At 40.3% G+C, this 20,898-nt stretch overlaps 1 protein-coding gene and 2 long non-coding RNA genes across 3 annotated transcripts in view; 1 reads left to right on the forward strand and 2 right to left on the reverse strand.

Moving 5' to 3' along the window:
* LOC309512585 overlaps window positions 1-8,773 on the reverse strand; it is a 65,423-nt gene extending 56,650 nt beyond the window's left edge. Inside the window, exon 1 of the long non-coding RNA XR_014211092.1 lies at window positions 7,909-8,773. This is a non-coding gene — a long non-coding RNA (uncharacterized lncRNA). The remainder of the gene's footprint in view (window positions 1-7,908) is intronic.
* LOC309512087 (uncharacterized protein) lies at window positions 6,067-7,729 on the forward strand. Its single transcript, XM_082187497.1, has 3 exons — window positions 6,067-6,113; window positions 6,293-6,374; window positions 6,998-7,729. The coding sequence occupies exons 2-3, from the start codon at window positions 6,363-6,365 to the stop codon at window positions 7,478-7,480; spliced, it is 495 nt and encodes a 164-aa protein (XP_082043623.1). The 5' UTR covers window positions 6,067-6,113; window positions 6,293-6,362; the 3' UTR covers window positions 7,481-7,729.
* A 4,337-nt stretch (window positions 8,774-13,110) lies between the features above and the next one.
* LOC309512925 lies at window positions 13,111-13,682 on the reverse strand. Its single transcript, XR_014211218.1, has 3 exons — window positions 13,651-13,682; window positions 13,320-13,361; window positions 13,111-13,216 (listed from the first exon to the last, which is right to left on the reverse strand). It is a non-coding gene; the product is annotated as an uncharacterized lncRNA (long non-coding RNA).
* Between the last annotated feature and the right edge of the window lie 7,216 nt (window positions 13,683-20,898).

Genomic DNA, 20,898 nt, shown 5'->3' on the forward strand with positions numbered 1-20,898 from the left:
TAGTACCGCTTCAAAGTGGGTGGGACTGATCGTTATAGTTGCCGTCTCTACTGCCATGACATCATCATATTAAATGCGAATTTTTTCGCTGTATTCTCGCTTTTTGCTCGCAGGTTTCTCTCTAGAGCTCCCCCCACAGCTTCGGAATAGATATTTGACAACACTGTTGTAAAAACTCGTTGGTGATTCTCAGACACCAGAGGCTATAGATCAACGACATCAAAGCAGATGGGACATTCTTTAAAACGTCTTCTTCATTCGGGTTCGGACAGCGTGAGGGAGCGCAATAATGACAGCATTTTAGCAGATTTCTTTTGGCCGTAAAGCAATTGTTTACATCGCGAGACCTGATATCACGCGAGACTTCCTGGCGCGGCGGCCGGCGGCCCGCCGGCTCAAAGTTGCAAGTGCGGATTTTCCGCTCACGGGCACCAGGGGGGTGCGAAACGACCACCATTCAACCCGAAATAAGTAATATAACCATTCAATGGTTACCGAAGCTGTTCAGTTAAGGTAAAAAAAGTTACTTAGTTCACCTTTAAAGCGAGCCGAAGCGAGCCGTACCGTACCGTACCATGCAGTGGAAATGCGTCATAAGTGAGCTGTACTGAACCGAGCCGTACCGTACCATGCAGTGGAAAAGCGCCAAAGCGTGCCGTACCGAACCGAGCCGTACCGTACCATGCAGTGGAAAAGCGTAGATGCATTGATGTGACGTTTTAGAACATGCATGAATTGTGAAAAGAGCCCAAACACAACATAATCCATTGCGTTGATCACGAGATATTCCTCACGAAGTGATGCATACTTGACTAAAATACATGTCTCTCATCTCTCTGTGATGCAATGTGTTTTCCAATGTTCCCAGAAATGTCCATGCTTGTTTTTCAAAGGTGGAATAACACAAAATATCATCTTAAAGCTTAGAATCTCAGCTTTTTAATGCATCTAGCCACTTTGATCAACTCTTAACAAGTGCCGACTAGTCCCTCTAAACCGGAGTGTACCGCCCACCGGCGCCACCTAGCTACCAATAAATTAATAATCATATTTTCCAAAAATACTGCCTTGATCAACACAAAATAGGTGTCATTTGAAAGATTAGAGTCTTTACAATGAATGTAGCCTATTTGATTAACTCCTAAGTAGTTCTGAGTTATTTGCAAATAAATATAATTTCTTTTTATACTTACTTTTAGCAGCAGATTCTCCTAGAATGGGCAGTAAATGGCATATTTGGTGTTGTTTCGCAGGATGTGAGCGATAGGATCGAGAAGGAGCCGTTAGATGGACCTGTGAGGCAGCTGGAGAGAGTCAAGTCAAGTCAAGTCAAGTATATTTGTATAGCGGTTTTCACAATACAGATTGTATCAAAGCAGCTTCACAGTATTAAATTAAAATAATACAACAAGGTTTGTTTCAAGTGGAATTTATTGATTAATAAAATAAAATTAAATATCCCCAAAATATCCCCAACTGAGCAAGCCAAAGGCAACAGTGGCAAGGAACCGAAAAACTCCATCAAGTGACCTAATGGTGTCCTAAAACTCCATCAAGTGACCTAATGGAGAAAAAAAACCTTGGGAGAACCCAGGCTCAGTCGGGGGCCAGTTCTCCTCTGGCATTTATGAGCTAGAGACCGGATTGTATTTTGAACTGTAAGATTAAAAATATTATATGAATGCCTGGCTGAAGAGATGCGACCTTAATCTAGTTTTAAACTGGGAGAGCGAGTCTGAGCAATGAACAGTATCAGGAAGACTATTCCAGAGTTTTGGAGCCAAATGTGAAAATGCTCTTCCTCCTTTAGTGGTTCTGGATATCCTAGGTATGACCAAAAGCCTTGAATTTAGTGATCTTAAAGAGCGCGATGGATTATAGGGCGATAGAAGATCCATTAAATAGACTGGAGCTAAGCCGTTTAGGACTTTATAAGTCAGTAGCAATACCTTGTAATTAATACGGAACTTTATAGGTAACCAATGCAATGATGATAAATCTGTGTTATATGATCATGTTTTCTTGATCTCGTAAGAACTCTAGAGGCGGCATTTTGGACTAACTGTAGCTTGTTTATTGAGGATGCAGGACAACCAGCTAATAAAGCATTACAGTAATCTAGTCTCGAGGTCATGAATGCATGAACTAACTTTTCTGCATCAGAAACTGATAGCATATTACGTAGCTTAGCAATGTTTCTAAGGTGGAAAAAGGCAGTTTTTGTAACATATGAAATATGATTTTCAAAAGACAGGTTGCAATCTAGTATAACACCCAGGTCTTTTACTGTAGAGGATAAAGTAACAGGACATCCTATGATGTTAAAGTTGTATTGTGCGAGGTTTTGTGGGCGGTTTTTTGAACCGATAAGTATTACCTCTGTCTTGTCTGGATTTAATAAAAGAAAATTACGCGTCATCCAATCTTTTATATCTTTAACACACTCTGTCAATTTGGAAAATTTAGCGTTTTCATCCGGCCGTGATGAAATATATATTTGAGTGTCATCAGCATAACAATGGAAACTAATTCCATGTTTCCTTATAATATTTCCAAGTGGCATCATATATATTGAGAATAACAGAGGGCCTAACACAGATCCCTGCGGCACTCCATAGTTTACTGGAGTTATGATCGATTTTTCTCCATTTAAATAGACAAAATGGTAGCGGTCAGATAGGTATGATTTTGAACCAGCTTAATGCTTGTCCTTGAACACCAGTATAATTTTGTAGTCGATCTAAGAGTATTGTGTGATCTATAGTATCGAACGCAGCACTAAGATCAAGTAAAACTAGTATTGAGATACAGCCTTGGTCAGAAGCTAAAAGTAAATCATTTGTGATTTTAACGAGCGCAGTTTCAGTGCTATGATGCGGTCTGAATCCAGACTGAAACTTTTCATAGATATCATTTTGTTGCAAGAAAGAGCCCAGTTGAGCGGACACCACTTTTTCTAATATTTTAGAAATAAATGGAAGATTTGAAATGGGTCTATAATTTGCTAGGTTATTATGATCTAATTGTGGTTTCTTAATTAGAGGTTTTATAACTGCCAGTTTAAATGTTCTTAGAACATGACCTAAAGATAAAGACGAGTTAATAATATTGAGGAGAGGCTCTTCCACTACAGGTAACACTTCTTTCAATAGTTTAGTTGGTATAGGATCTAATAAACATGTTGTTGTTTTAGATGAAGTGATACGTTTATTTAACTCTTTTTGTTCTATAGTTGTAAAGCACTGTAATTGTTCTTGCGGGGTGATAATTGAAGCTGAATTATAAGGCGCAATTGAAGATTGAACGTTTACAATTGTGGTTCTGATGCTTTCTATTTTCTCAGTGAAGAAGTTCATGAAATCATTACTACTGAACTGTAACGTGATATTTTGTTCGGGTGACGTCTGTTTATTTGTTAGTCTAGCCACGGTGTTAAATAAAAACCTTGGATTGTTTTGGTTGTTTTCTATTAGTTTGCGGAGGTGCTCAGCCCTGGCCGCTTTTAGGGCCTTTTTATAACGTGACATACTGTCTTTCCACGCGATTCTAAAGACCTCTAAATTAGTTTGTTTCCATTTACGCTCTAAAATACGGGTTTCTCTCTTTAAAACATGCGTAGTATTGTTGTACCATGGTGATTTAATTTTCTCTCTGACCTTTTTTAATTTAATAGGTGCAACCACATCCAATGTTCTAGAGAGAATGGTGCTCATAGTGCTAGTTAGTTCTTCTAGTTCATCTGTTTGTTTGGGTTCAGGCAGCAGCTGAGACAGATTAGATAAGCAATTTGAGAAATTATCTATGGTGGATGGGAGGATTGTTCTGCCTGGTTGATAACGCGACGCCGCATGACATATTACAGCAGTACGTAATATGCAAGTTACCATATAGTGATCAGTGACATCATCACTTTGTGGAATGATATCTATAACGGTTGGATCGGTTCCATGTGATATAATTAAATCGAGTGTATGATTAAGACGATGAGTTGGTCCGGTGACGTTTTGCTTGACCCCAAATGAATTTAATAAATCTGTAAACGCAGCCCCTAACGCATCATTTGGATTATCTACGTGTATGTTAAAATCTCCAACAATTAATACTTTATCGACATTGACTAATAGGTCTGAGAGAAAATCTGCAAACTCTTTTAGGAAATCAGCGTAAGGCCCTGGCGGTCTATATACGGTAGCCAAGGCTAGAGATAATAGGGATGTTTTTCTAACATCTAAGAGCGTAACATTTAGTACAAGTACTTCAAATGAAATAAACTTATAACCTGTTTTCTGAGTAACATTGAGAATATCTCTATAGATTGTTGCAACACCGCCACCACGGCCAATCAGACGGGGCTCATGCTTATAACAGTATCCAGATGGAGTAGACTCATTTAGACCAAAATAATCATTTGGTTTAAGCCAGGTTTCAGTAAGGCAAAGTACATCGAAGCTATTATCTGTGAGTATTTCATTTACAATAACTGCCTTAGGTGTGAGTGATCTAATGTTTAGAAGACCTAGCTTTAGAAATTGTTTTTGTTTACTAATAGCAACATTTTCTGTTTTAATAACAATTAGATTTTTCCTAGATCCTGCAGTAGATTTATTATTTGATCTCACTAAACGAGGAATAGACACGGTTTCTATGCAATGTTCTACACTAGTATTTATATCAGTTAAGTTGGTGCAGCAGAGACTATGATTTGGACTTTTGGTTACTAATCAAAGGGTATTTAACATTTTGGAGATGTTATCCGACAGAAGATCCGCTCCGAATCTGCTTGGGTGTAAGCCATCAGCACGGAAAAGCCTAGGACGCTCCCAAAACAGATTTCAATTATTTACAAAGAGCAGTTTCTGCTCATTGCACCATGACATTAACCATTCATTTAGCGCAAATAATCTGCTGAACTTTTCATGCCCTAGTCGGTACGTGGGAAGCGGTCCTGACACAATGATCGTTGTTTCAGGCGATGTGCTGCGTACCGTATCGATTAGATTCCTGAAGTCTTTCTTCAGAATCTCCGTCTGGCGCAGCCTGATGTCGTTCACTCCCGCGTGCAGGACCACAGTTCCGACGCGCTCGTCACCGTTCAGGATCTCGGGAACGCGAGCAGCGATTTCAGAAACACGAGCACCAGGAAAGCAGTGACTGTGCACCTTACTTTTACCTAACGTAGCGTGTACGTGCCGAACGATGGAATCGCCGATGATCACAGCATCACGTTCTGTTTCGTGAAGAGGGGAGAAGCGGTTTTGTGTGGATAACTCGAAAACCGGGAGGGTCGGAGAAAGTCTTGGTCTAAACCTGACTCGCGTCTTCCGCTGCGGAACCACCCAGGCTTCGTGGTGGCGTGTTGGAGCCGGAGTGAACAAGACCATGGCTGATCGCGACCGATGCTGAGGAACGCACGGAGTAGACGCGGTCGGAGTCAGCGGGTTAGTAACGTTAAACACTGATTTGTGTGCATCGGCGCGTGATGTTTCAAGAGCTAAACACCGGTCTCTCAGCTCGGCCTGTCTCAATAAAAGGTCGTGGATCTGTTTCTCAACAGCTTCCAGCTCAGACTGCAGTGCGTGCAGCTCAAATGTGTCCTCACCTGCACCAAAAGGGAGACTACTTACATCTGATATATTCGCCATTTTAACAGATGGACAGTGAGTTAGCAACGAAGCTACCAGTGATGCTATCAATATTAATACTAATTTATGACTGAAGTCTTGGATATAATCCGTCTTTTTAGTGGTAAGGGTGTAGAGTAGACGCACGATAGGCGAAAAAATGTTTGTTTGTAAATGAGTGTGGAGAAGACGCGTTCAGCCGTGATCCACTAGAGTAACCTATAAGAGTATCCGGAGTTGGATCACTAAGGCTTGAGACGCGTCAGCTCAACAGTCCGCGTTGTAACTATGAGGTTTGAGCAGTAGTGCTTCTCAGTGAGGAAAAGTAGAAAATGTTCGTTGTAAGTGAGTTTAAAGAGAAAAATCAAGAATTATAAATCAAATCGATAGAGCTCCAAAAACAACAACGCGTTCAGACGCAACGCATGCGCATTCGTGACTGAGAGGGGGGCGGGTCGTGGTCAAAGCTGATTGGAGGGATCATATTGGAGGGTTCCTCTACAGACCGGTGAGCACTGATGCATCTGGATTACTGGATTTAATATTAGTTTTTTAATTCTAAGAGTTTGTGAATAGATTAACCACATGCAATTCTGCCATGATTGTCTAGTTTTAATTCTTGTTTGAGTCTTAAATTTGAACATTTTGCTCTGCAAACCATTCAATTATAGTGTTCTTTCCACAGATCTACGCAGATTTCGTTCGTACAAAGGCGGATCGGTCAGAGATCTGTTACGTGCCATGAGGAATAAGGTACATGAGTTTACCGAGACCAAATACCAAATATCTTGTGTTTATAGCAACACACTTTACAGCGGCGTGAAATTATTTTTTGAGTTTCAACAACTTGTGAAAGAAATGTGGCATAAGAATTGTGTGTTTTTTTCAATACATTGTATCTAATTGTTTTGTTGGTTATCACATATTTTACATGTTTTAAATTTTTTTCATTTTTAAGCTTTTTTTCAAATAGCTGCTAATTAACCATCAGTTACATTAATTACTGTAACACTTTACAATACGGTTCATTAGTTAACATGAACTAAGAATGAACAATACTTCTACAGCATTTATTAATCTTTGTTAATATTAATTTCAACATTTACTAATTCATTATTAAAATCAAAGGTTGTATTTATTAACATTAGCTAATACACAGTGAACCAACATGAACAAACAGCTGGATTTTAATTAAATAACATTAACAAAGATTAGTAAATACTGTAACACGTTTTGTTCTATTAATTGATTTGAATACACAACTAAACTTACACTTTACATCCATGTTGCAAAAAAACCAAACATTTGCAAACCATTTCACAAAAACATTCTCTCTTCAGCGTCATCTGAATTCTTTAATCTCTTTTCTCCTATAGAAACACCATTACCGAGAGTTACCCAGTGAAGTCCAGGAAACGCTGGGATCCACTCCTGATGAAATTGTCTTCTACTTCACCTCCCGATTCCCTCTTCTCCTGCAACACACACATCTGGCCATGCGTTCCTGTGCAGCGGAGCGACTGTTTCTGCCTTACTATCACTCTTCTGAACTGACTCTGATTCCGGCCACTCAGACTCCGCCCACACGGACTCCTCCCACAGAGACCTTGCCCACTCAGACTCCTCCCACAGAGACTCCTCCCACTCAGACCCCGCCTACTCTGAGCCGGCCCACAGAGATTCCTCCCACTCAGACCCCGCCCACAGAGACTCCTCCCACTCAGAGCCGGCCCACAGAGACTCCTCCCACAGAGACTCCTCCCACTCAGACTCTGCCCACAGAGACTCCTCCCACTCAGCCTGAGCTCAGCACAGAGATGCTCATACAGACAGACCCGCAGGAGGCTGGAGATCCGTAGAGTCACATGACCCATTCACACACGTTTCTGGGATGAGTGTGTGTGTGTGCGCGCGGTCTGGGCCTGCAGTGTCTGGGCTGTGTCTCGCATCACCATCGCATCTTTCAGTGCCTTACGTGCTCGTTTCAGATGAGCCGAGATCATTCGCCGGAGGAGGAGGAGAAACCCTGTAGTCATTCCTTCCTTCTTTACGTGGAGGGATTGTTTTGTTGTTGAACACTTGAAGTGAACGCAAGAAATTCTACTGTGCAACGTCACACCCGATTTGACACCAGTAAAGCCAAAGATCATTGGTTCTCACACGTCATGTGATCAATCACATCACAGCGTGTCTAGAATATATGGAAGCGTGAATCATGTTTGTGAACGACGACAAGGCTAGATACTCAGCGTTTCTCAGATAAAGCTATCGTATGGCTTCAAAAAACTTTCGCAACTACTTCTATGATACTACTGGTTTGAAACCACAAGTAAAGTTACATTGTTGTGTGAGCTATTCCTTCAATGTCTCTAACATAAAACCAACTGTATGACATTACAGGTATTACGCTTTCAAAAGTTCTGGATATATACTTTGATGACAAACTTAAGGTAATTATCCTGTATTGTGCTCATAACTTCAGTCATCCACTTTTATACTGTATGTCGGCATTTTTTAACAAAACATGGTAAACTATGAATTCATTCCCTTGGATTCTGAAAGTGCGGATACATTTTTTTAGCTTTCAGGTGATTTTCTTAAATGGTTATTATAATGGAAAACAAATTTTCTTGGTTTTAGTGGACTCCTGATGTAAAAACTGTGGGCTTTTTGTTAGGAAATGCCAGGAAAGACGTTATTTTGTTTCAGAGCACTATGAAGATGTCTCTCCTGCAGATGTACAGTGCATACGGCATTGGGAGATGAAATGCATGCCGTTTTGAGCTGAAATATTCCAGATGGAGCTTTTATAATGTTACATGTTTTTTAATGTTCAGTATATATTTTTAAATGGCACATTTTGAGGGGGAAATGATTCAAATGCAATGCCTTTTTACATGTAGTGTTAATAAAAGCTGCTATTGTGCAAATCCAAGCGAGTTTTTACCATCCTCACGAACTATATTATTCACCTTATTCACTCCACCCACCATTGCTCAGATATTGGACCTTTAGTTTAAATTACATGTTCTGTTTACACTGTGTATAATGTAATTGTGGAGAACCAGTACGCATTACCTCATTGCAATTCACTAGTAAAGTAAAACAGAATGATTAGCACTAAACATTGATCCTGAAATACACAGAGCTTATTAACCTGGACATTTTTAAAGTGGTTAGATACAGTGGTTAGATACAGCGAGTTTACACAAAACTCTGTTTGTATTTCATTTCAATTCTCAATACCATTATTTATGTATTGCGGGAGTTCACTTCCACTATTATAACTGCAGCCTATATTCCCCCGGATGCTGATGCCAAGTTTGCTATGAAAGAACTTCACGCAGCCATCAGTAAACAACAGACCGTTCACCCGGAAGCTGCGTTTATTGTTGCGGGTGATTTTAATCATTCAAACTTAAAGTCAGTGCTACCGAAATTTCACCAGCATGTTTCCTGTCACACCAGAGGAAACAAAACCTTAGACCATGTTTACACAAACATGGCTGGAGCTTACGTCGCGACACCCCTCCCCCACCTGGGACAGTCAGATCACCTTTCTTTGTACCTCACCCCCAAATATGCACCTCTCATCAAACGCGTGAGGCCATCAGTGAAGACCATCAAGGTGTGGCCTGTGGGGGCAGATTCCTCACTCCAGGAAAGGTTTCTACACACAGACTGGAGTATGTTTGCTTCTCAAGCCACCAGTGGCTCTCACACGGACATTGACTGCTACACCTCCTCTGTACTGGATTATATTAATACCACCATTGACAGGGTTACAACCCAGAAGCAGATCACCACATACCCAAATCAGAAGCCATGGATGAACGGGGAAGTGCGACTCCTATTGAAGACACGCAATACTGCCTTCAGATCAGGAGATGCACAAGCCTATAGCACATCCAGAGCAAATCTGAAAAGGGGCATCAAAGAGGCCAAGCACTGCTACAAGCTTAAGATAGAGGGACACTTTTCCAACGCTGACCCTCGGCGCATGTGGCAGGGCATTCAGGCCATCAGTGACTACAAACCCACTCACTCCACCCCCGCAGCCACTGATGTCAACTTCCTGAACGAGCTAAATTACTTTTATGCTCGCTTTGAAAGAGACAACAGAGAAACTGCCACCAAGCTCAAATCCTCAGCTGACCACCCGCCGATCACACTCTCCTCCACAGATGTCTGCAATGCACTGAGCAGGATCAGCGCGCACAAGGCTGCTGGACCAGACAACATCCCTGGACACGTACTCAGGGCATGTGCGGAGCAGCTCGCTGGGGTTTTTACAGACATTTTCAACCTGTCTCTTGCCCAAGCAGCTGTACCAACATGCTTTAAATGCACTTCCATTGTGCCAGTGCCAAAACACTCCAGCCCGAAGTGCCTTAACGACTACCGCCCTGTAGCACTCACACCCATCGTAATGAAGTGCTTTGAGCGGCTGGTCCTGGCACACCTAAAAGACTCTCTACCACCCACATTGGACTCACACCAGTTTGCCTACCGTACCAATAGGAGCACAGAGGATGCAGTTTCCATGGCACTGCACTCTGTGCTCACACATCTGGACAATAAGAACACTTATGCACGCATGCTGTTTGTTGACTTCAGCTCAGCATTCAACACATTCAACATTCATCCCAACTAAGTTAATAGCCAAACTTGGAGACCTGGGCATTAACACCTCCATGTGCAACTGGATTTTGGACTTTTTGGACCACGTCCATCACACTCAACACTGGTGTACCACAGGGCTGTGTGCTAAGCCCGTTTCTCTACTCCCTCTTCACCTCCGACTGCAAGCCTGTGTATGGATCTAATTCCATCGTCAAGTTTGCGGACGACACTACGGTGATTGGTCTCATCAGCAACAACGATAAGACTGCCTATAGGGAGGAGATCAAGCACCTGGCCACATGGTGCACTGAAAATAACCAGCTCCTCAACACCACCAAAATGAAGGAGCTCATCGTGGACTTCAGGAAAGTGTCAAGAGGCACACACGACACCATCCACATCAATGGAATGGCTGTTGAGCGTGTCTCCAGTTTCAAGTTCCTGGGGACCCACATCTCGGAGGACATGTCCTGGACAACCAACACCTCCTGCCTGGTCAAGAAGGCTCACCAGCACCTTTTCTTCCTGAGGACACTGAGGAAGAATCAGCTTTCCTCGACTATCCTGGTGAACTTCTATCGCTGTGCAATAGAAAGCATCCTGACCAACTGTGCTACAGTGTGGTATGGGAGCTGTTCTGTTGCAGAGCGCAAGGCACTGCAGCGGGTGGTGAAAACCGCCCAGCGCATCACTGGGACCTACCATCGAGCACATCCAGAGGAAACGCTGTCTGCATCGAGCTCGCAGCATCCTTAAGGACTCCTCTCACCCAGCCCACAGACTGTTTTCTCTCCTGCCCTCCGGCAGGGGTTTCAGGTGCCTCCGGACCAGGACCAGCAGACTAAAGAACAGTTTTTTCCCCAGAGCTGTCTCTTTATTAAACTCTAACCCTCATTGATCCCACTCCCCTCATATACTGATTGACTCTCCTCTCCCTCCTCACACCTGCCTCCATTTTGTTATTTGCAATACTATAATGTTCATTTGCACTGCTGACTGTTATTATAGTAACAACTGTTTACATATGCATCTTGCACTACTTACCTACTTACCTTGACTGGAATATGCTCAATTTGCACTGCCGACTGTTATTTACAGTACCAATTGTTTACATATACAATACCGTACTTTAACTGTAATATGCAATTACTTTCCACTGCACTTTTACTCGGATAGCTTCTGTCCAAACTTTATTTGCACTACTTAATTCCATTGTTATACTGCTCATCTTAGCCTAGCTTATTACATATATCTATCTGTAAAACTCTGTTTATAGTAATGGCCATCTATATATTATGCTCACATTCTGTTTATAGTAACAGCCATCTGTATATATATTCATAGTACAGATTAGACTGCGCATGCGTCACGATTGAGTGCGTTGTTGTGTTTGGAGCTCCGTCGAATTAATTCATAAACCGTGATTTTCTTCTTTACACTCTTTTACAAACGAACACTTTCATTTTTACAGCGTGTGAACATATCTGGAATACTATTCTATTTAAAAAACAATTGGATTGCTCTGATATCGCTACTTATATCCAACTTTCCGAACTTCCGCTACTAGCCTTAGCCCGCTAGCATTACACGCGTGGCCTAATTCTATTGATCGTCTTTTTTACACCTGTATCACTTAAAGCTATAATTCGCCATTATAGCACATCTGCTATAATGCCGAATATATCGAATATATCGGATGTGTGTCTAACGTTACCTTTGAGTGCAGGTGAGGACATGTTCGAGCTGCATTCTGTGCAGCTAGAGTTGGACTCGGTGGAAAAGCAGATCCGCGACCTACTAGAGAGACAAGCCGAGCGGCGAGATCGGCGATCAGCGCTTGAAACATCACGCGCTGATGCTCACAAGTCAGTGGTTAGTAACCTTTTGACTCCGACCTCGTCAGGACGCGATCATCCCTGGTTTCATTCACTCCGGCACCGACACAACACCACGGACCCTGGGTGATTCCACAGCGGAAGACGCGAGCCAGGACCAGAGCAAGGACCTCTCCGCCCCTCCCGGCTTTCGCATGTATGTATCGCTGCAGCCCGGAGACCTGCAGGTGGGAGGAGCTTACGCCGCAAGTGGGAGGAGCTTATGCCGCAAGTAGGAGGGATTTCACAAATGTGCAAGTGGGAGGAGTTTACGCCGCAAGTGGGAGGAGCTTATGCGGAAATCCCCAAGCTGTCATTGCCGAGGACGGCGGTGAATGAGTATGGCAGGAAGTAGCGACAGTAATGAAAATAAACGATCAAATATTACATTCCTCATCATGGTCTGATTTCTTACAGCTTTGTTATTATTGTGTGTGTCCAATACCACTCACTGTCAATGATGAAGTCACGTCTTTACACCTTTTACCAGACTTAAAGTGATGGTGTTTTAAATTCATCAGGCTGTAGGCCTTATTCAAGCATATTTCTGAATATTAGCTACATATTCTACAATTCTACAGTATCAAGTAAATGAACATATTAAAATGTGATGCAATTGGACTCAGTGAAGTGAATGTGTAAATACATGAAAAACATTTGGCTAATGTAAAAAAAAAAAAAAGAAAAAAAGTTACCATCCATCTTTACTGCATAATTTTTTTTTAAATAGCAGACTAATGTTCTTCTGAACGTGTTACACATATATTACATTTAAATCTCAGGGTGGATAAATTATTTTTTTCAATGAATAAAATCATGTACAAGTCACTCAGAATTGATTGCAAAAGTGTTTATTTGATTTGATTATTTTGAGTCTTTTTTAGTTATTTGTAAGGACACTATATCAGCTCATTAGAACTGATCTGCATGCAGTGAAAACTGCAAAATCCAGGGTGGAAGGTTTCTGAATAAATAAGTTACATAATTTGAAACCCAGCATAGTATATGTATTTTGTTTCATATCAAAGTTCTTACTTTCATATGCAAGTTCAGTTTTTTTCTTCCCATAGGTTTCAGGGAGTGCAGAGCATTCTTCTTCTTTTGAAAGAGGATTAGAATAAAAAAAAAAGTGATAAAATTATCCATTAATTTTTTTTGTTTGACCAAAAAATATCAGCAAAATATAAAAAGCTGACAATACCAGCTACAACAGCTCGTGCACATCTTTCACTGATAAGTGAACCTAAAACACAATAACATGCGTTTCACATTTATTTCACTGATTGTTATGAGTAATACATTTTATAAAATAATTATGATATTAAAACAAACGTTTCAATTACATTACATTACACTGTGGATTACGCATAAAAAGCATAACTACAATGAAAACAAGTTTTAAAAGAATTGCATGCATTGTACAATTAAGTTAGGAGTTGTATTCTAATATCAAATCCATTTACGTTTAAGACATTTACAATTTGAAAATCAATGCAGTCCTAAAACGTACAAAAATTACACTGCCACAATACCTTATTATGGTCTTCAGAATCCATAATCTGGAGGGCAAATTGTAGAAATGGAATGCAGAAAAGATCCTTGTCATGCACGTTACAGATGGTGTAATTTGTGTGCTACTAAAAAAACTACAGAAATTTATTTGGATACACTTTACCCTTATTCTTTTTTTTAATACATCAAGACTAAAAACAGTGTACAAACGCCATTATGAAATGGCCTTTTTCAGAACGTATAATGCTTTTTTTTTTTTTACAAAACTAAAAACTGTACAACAAGCTTAACCCTTCATCTCAACGGCACGCTGACATGTGAAAGCGGTTTTCTTCTTTGTTTTCTGATGGATCGCAACAAAACTTTCACATTACCGCCACCAACTGTGGAGCATAAACCAATAGCTACTACCAGAGCCATAGAGAGAGAGAGTTGCGACACTCCCATAGACCTCCGTTGTAAATAATGGCGGCGCTTTTAACCGCCTACTTCCGGGATTTGAAGATCGGAATAGTTCCAAACACTGTCATTTGGGCGTTGGACACCATTCACTTACATTGCTGCGCGTCGAGTTGTTCCAGAGTTAAGTTGCTGAAATATCGACCTCTTTTGAATTGTCAACTGTCTATATTGTATCAGAGGCCCTTTGCGATGCTTATACTGGTCTTCATTTGTACATGCACAGCGTAATTATTTATATTTTATGTTGGTTGTTTCAACCAATTTTCAAGCACTGCCTAACGTTAGCTAGCGCGACTTCGTCAGCTAAGAGTTCGGTAATGAATCGCTACCACCTTTATAGCAACTTTTATTTAATTAAATTTTTTGGGATATACTAACTTTTCATTATGTTATTATTGTCTTGAGTGAAGCGGCTTGTGAGAACAATGCTGGACCTTTAGGATTGTTATGGCCATCACCAGTCCTGTCTGTTTCATGGATCACCTGCCCCTGGTTTTTGTTTTTCTTGTTCACACACACAAGCACACATTTTTGTTGTCTGTCATTGTTTAATAAAAAATATTTTATTTGAAAACCTTCATTTGTATCAGCCATGCTTAAATTCGTTTTTAATCTGTTATAGTTTTGATAATGTGTATGGCCTTAATCTTAAAATAATATTCTTAGTCTTAACATGATCATGTTTCACGTTGTGGGCCACTTTCATCAGAAGAAGTGAGCTAGCTTCTAAGCGAATTCTGAACGGACCGCCACGGCAGAACTCTTTGCGTGATCATGAAGGTAGGCTAATGGCTGAATCAAAATTTATAAGCAAAATCACGGGAATCAATAGCCTAATACAGCCCAGTTGTGCTAAAATAAATATCATGAGACGTCCATCATCAGATGAATGATATGGAAAAGTTAAGTTTGAGCCGCTAAAGCCAGTGCTACTACCCATGCGAACATGAACACTAAGCTTTTCCCTCCAAAAGTATAGCCTAAAACTTATCTCCAAATGCAAAACTGACATTAACAAAATGCAATAATGCAATAACAGCTGAAAAAGTACTTGGGTGTGTGTTTTATTTTATATTTACCGTTCAATAATGCAATCGCTGCTGTCTGTCCCATAGAAGAACATGACAGCCAGCGTACGTTTTGGAACTATTGGGTCTTACATGAACCACGTGACAGCCATAGCGGCGACATCAAAGAGTGTCGCAACTCTCTCTCTCTATGGCTCTGGCTACTACAACACAGGTGATATATAAATAAACCAATCAAACCAATCAAAATCCTCTGGAAGCTTGTACAGCCCACTTGCGGCTAAAGCTCCACCCACTTGCTGCTAACCCACCCATTTGCAGCTGGCTCCGACCTCCGTTTATACCCTACTCGGCTTTCGAGATCTCCACCCGGAACCGCTTCTCCCCTCTTCGCGAGACGGGACGCGACGCTGTGATCATCGGCACTTCCATCGTCCGGCATGTACACGCTACCTCAGGTAAAGGTAAGGTGCGCACTCACTGCTTTCCTGGTGCTCGTGTTCTCGATGTGGCTGCGCAGGTCCCCGAGATCCTGAATGGTGACGAGCGCATCGGAGCTGTCGTGCTGCACGCGGGAACGAACGACATCAGGCTGCGGCAGACAGAGGTTCTGAAGAAGGACTACAGGAGCCTGATCGAGACGGTACGCAGCACATCGCCTGAAACAACGATCATCGTGTCTGGACCGCTTCCCACGTACCGACTAGGACATGAAAGGTTCAGTAGATTATTTGCTCTAAATGAATGGTTAATGTCATGGTGTAACGAACAGAGACTGCTCTTTGTAAATAATTGGAATCTGTTCTGGGAGCGACCTAGGCTCTTCCGTGCTGATGGACTTCACCCCAGCAGAATCGGAGCGGCTCTTCTGTCGGACAACATCTCCAAGGCGTTGCACACCATATGACTAGTAAGTCAAAGTCCAAATCACACTCTTTGCTGTCCAAACTTAATTGATATAAGTACCAATGTAGAACATTATATTGAAACTGTGTCTATTCCTCGTTTAGTGAGGTCAAACATTAAATCTACTGTAGGATCTAGGAAAAATCTAATTGTAATTAAACCAGAAAATATCAATATTAGTGAACAAAAACAATTTATAAAGCTGGGTCTTCTAAACATTAGATCGCTCACACCTAAGGCAGTTATTGTAAATGAAATGGTCACAGATAATAGTTTCGATGTACTTTGCCTTACTGAAACCTGGCTTAAACCAAATGATTATTTCGGTATTAATGAGTCTACTCCTCCTGGATACTGTTATAAACATGAGCCCCGTCTGATTGGCCGTGGTGGCGGTGTTGCAACAATCTATAAAGACATTCTTAATGTTACTCAAAAAACAGGTCACAGGTTTAATTCGTTTGAAGTACTTGTACTAAATGTTACACTCTTAGATGTAAGAAATAAATCCCTATTATCTCTAGCCTTGGCTACCGTATATAGACCGCCTGGGCCTTACGCTGATTTCCTAAAAGAGTTTGCAGATTTTCTATCAGACCTATTTGTCAATGTCGATAAAGCATTAATTGTTGGAGATTTTAACATACACGTAGATAATCCAAATGATGCGTTAGGGGCTGCGTTTACAGATTTATTAAACTCCTTTGGGGTCAAGCAAAACGTTACTGGTCCCACTCATCGTCTTAATCATACGCTAGATTTAATTATATCACATGGAACCAATCCAAGCGATATAGATATTATACCGCAAAGTGATGATGCCACTGATCATTACATGGTAACTTGCATAATACGTACTGCTGAAATTTGTCATGTTGCGCCACGTTATCGACCAGGCAGAACAATCCTTCCAACCACTATAGATAGATTCTCAAATAGCTTACCTGATCTATCTCAGCTGCTCAGTGAACCCAAACAAACGGATGAACTAGAGGAAATGACTAGCACTATGAGCACCATTTTCTCTAGTACATTAGACATCGTTGCACCAATTAGATTAAAAAAGGTTAGAGAGAAAACTAAAGCGCCATGGTATAACAGTGCTGCTACGCATGTTATCAAGAGAGAAACTCGAAATTTAGAGCGTAAATGGAAACAAACTAATTTAGAGGTCTTTAGAATCGCGTGGAAAGACAGTATGTCACATTATAAAAAGGCCCTAAAAGCAGCCAGGGCTGAGCACCTCCACAAACTAATAGAAAATAACCAAAGTAATCCAAGGTTTTTATTTAACACCGTGGCTAGACTAACAAATAAACAGACGTCACCTGAGCAAAATATACCGTTACAGTTCAGTAGTAATGATTTCATGAACTTCTTCACTGAGAAAATAGAAAGCATCAGAAACACAATTGTAAATGTACAATCTTTAATGGTGTCTTATGATTCAGCCTCAATTATCGCCCCTCAAGAACAACTACGCCGCTTTACAACTATAGGACAGGAAGAGCTAAATAAACTTATCATTGCATCTAAACCAACAACATGTTTATTAGACCCAATACCCACTAAACTACTGAAAGAAGTGTTACCTGTAGTGGAAGAGCCTCTCCTCAATATTATTAACTCGTCTTTATCTTTAGGTCATGTTCCAAGAACATTTAAACTGGCAGTTATAAAACCTCTCATTAAGAAACCACAATTAGATCATAATAACCTAGCAAATTATAGACCCATTTCAAACCTACCATTTATGTCTAAAATACTAGAAAAAGTTGTGTCCGCTCAATTGTGCTCTTTCTTGCAAGAAAATTATATCTATGAAAAATTTCAGTCAGGATTCAGACCGCATCATAGCACTGAAACTGCGCTCGTTAAAATTACAAATGATTTACTTTTAGCTTCTGACCAAGGCTGTATCTCAATACTAGTTTTACTTGATCTTAGTGCTGCGTTCGATACTATAGATCACAAAATACTCTTAGATCGACTACAAAACTACACTGGTGTTCATGGACAGGCATTAAGCTGGTTTAGATCGTACTTATCAGACCGCTACCATTTTGTCTGTTTAAATGGGGAAAAATCGAAGATAACGTCAGTAAACTATGGAGTGCCGCAGGGATCTGTATTAGGCCCTCTGCTATTCTCAATATACATGCTGCCGCTTGGTAATATTATAAGAAAACATGGAATTAATTTCCACTGTTATGCTGATGACACTCAATTATATATTTCATCACGACCGGATGAAAACAATAAATTATCTAAATTGACAGAGTGTGTTAAAGATATAAAATACTGGATGACGTGTAATTTTCTGCTATTAAACTCAAATAAAACGGAGGTATTACTTATGGGTCCAAAAAACTGCCCACAAAACCTCTTACAATGCAACTTCAATTTAGAAGGATGTCCTGTTACTTTATCCACTACAGTAAAAGACCTGGGGGTTATACTAGATCGCAACTTGTCTTTCGAAAATCATATTTCATATGTTACAAGAACAGCCTTTTTCCACCTTAGAAACATTACTAAGCTACGTAATATGCTATCTGTCTCTGATGCTGAAAAGTTAGTTCATGCATTCATGACTGGCAGTAATGAGAGGTTTTATAACTGCCAGCCTCGAGACTAGATTACTGTAATGCTTTATTAGCTGGTTGTCCTGCATCCTCAATAAACAAGCTACAGTTAGTCCAAAATGCAGCTGCTAGAGTTCTTACTAGGTCAAGAAAATATGATCATATAACACCAATTCTATCATCTCTACACTGGTTACCTATAAGTTCTGTATCAATTACAAAGTATTACTAATGACCTATAAAGCCCTAAATGGTTTAGCTCCTGGGTATTTAACGGAACTTCTATCGCCCTACAATCCATCGCGCTCTTTAAGATCACTAAATTCGAGGCTTCTGGTCATTCCTAGGATATCTAAGACCACTAAAGGAGGGAGGGCATTTTCACATTTAGCTCCGAAACTCTGGAATGGCCTTCCGGATATTGTTCGAGGCTCAGATTCGCTGTCCCAGTTTAAAACTAGATTAAAGACGCATCTCTTTAGCCAAGCATTCACATAATACTTACCTTTTATACTACAGTTGAATCAGATTGAATGCATTAATATTAGGAACAGCAGCTACGCTAATTATTTCCCATCTGCTTTTCTGTTGTTATCTCGGGACGCTAGTCCCGAGGTAAATAGAGTACGTCAGCTCCAGTTTGTATCCAGCCTCTCATGGAAACTCCAGATGCCCCAACACCCATGCAGAGACGACTCGAAGCCCGTGAGGAGACGACTCCACGCCTGTGAGGAGACGACTCGACGCCGGCGATATGTTATGCCCTAAATTAATGCATGATTAACTAACTGTATTTTTCTATGTACATTTTTGAAATGCACTTTCTGTAAAGCTGCTTTGAGACAATATGTATTGTGAAAAGCGCTATACAAATAAATTTGAATTGAATTGAATTGAATTGAATTCACCTGTATACTCTGTTTATAGTAATAACCATCTGTATATTATGTTCACTGTACATATCTATCTGTAAAAATTCTGTTTATAGTAATAGCCATCTGTATATTATATTCAGTACATATCTAGCTGTAAATTCTGTTCACAGTAATAGTTATCTGTATATTATATTATCTGTATATTATATTCATAGGACAAATCTATCTGTAAAATTCTGTTTATAATAGTATTTAACTCTATATTTATTCAGTACATATCCATGTCCTGCACTATGGAACCACTGTATATCCTGCACTTGCTGCTATTGCACTTCTGGTTAGACCTAAACTGCATTTCGTTGCCTTGTACCTGTACTTGTGTAATGACAATAAAGTTGAATCTAATCTAATCTAATCTATGTACTTTATCCTCCAACAGCAAAACAATGCTGGACCAATCGGTCGTTTTTGACAAGACAAAACATTGAATCGTAATGTAGAGATGGATTTCTGTTGTTTGCCAGGCACACGTTCTTGCATGTAATTGATTGCAAGAATGCAGGAGCAGTTCTGGTCTTTGTCCAATGGGAATGGAAGGTAAGGGCAGGGAAGTAAATATTTAGAAAGTACTATAGTGAAACAAATTAACCCTTGTGCATCAATTAAAAAAAGTTCCACATAGGTCCATAGAGGACAGAAATGTCTGCCAAAAAACTGTCATCAAAATGTGAAGCTTAAGTTTGGTCTAGTTTTAAAGAAGACCCTTGGCAAATTATTGCTGAAGTAAAAAAAGTTTTTGAGATTTGCAGTTGAGTTTTTCTCTTTCAAATATTACACACACACAAATAAATTATTAAACACATACAAACCACACTCTGACATCCATACCAACACACACACACACACACTCAATTATAGCTGCATAATTTATCCAGTTGGCTCTATAATATGCAGAAGCAGAAAACAGGAATAAAGTGATTGTTTGTCCATAAGTTTGCACAAGGGTCAAGTCATTCATCATAAATACCGGATTAGCAGAGTTTTCTTATTTCTCGCCATTAGAAAGGTCAGGTGTGTGTGGGAATACATATTTAATACATATCCTATTCAAGATCAGATTCTGTCAGTTCCCCATTACATCACATGAAGAACTAAAGTGCTGTACACTGTGAGCATTACTGGATGTCATCAGTTTAATGATCCGGTTAAACAGAGAGTCCATATGCACAATATTAACCTGGAAAACCATGTTTTGGTGATAATGTCATGTATGGATTATAGGACTGCACACATTTGAAAGCTGAGAAATGATTGTGATGAAAACTTGGGTCACTTCTTACACGTTACATGCACTTACTATAGTAATAACACACTGTATAAATTATTCTTGATTTAACTTAAAAAAGTAAGTT

Source organism: Leuciscus leuciscus (genome assembly GCF_965113295.1).
Source record: "Leuciscus leuciscus genome assembly, chromosome: 1".
In the NCBI taxonomy this organism is placed as follows: Eukaryota; Metazoa; Chordata; class Actinopteri; order Cypriniformes; family Leuciscidae; genus Leuciscus; species Leuciscus leuciscus.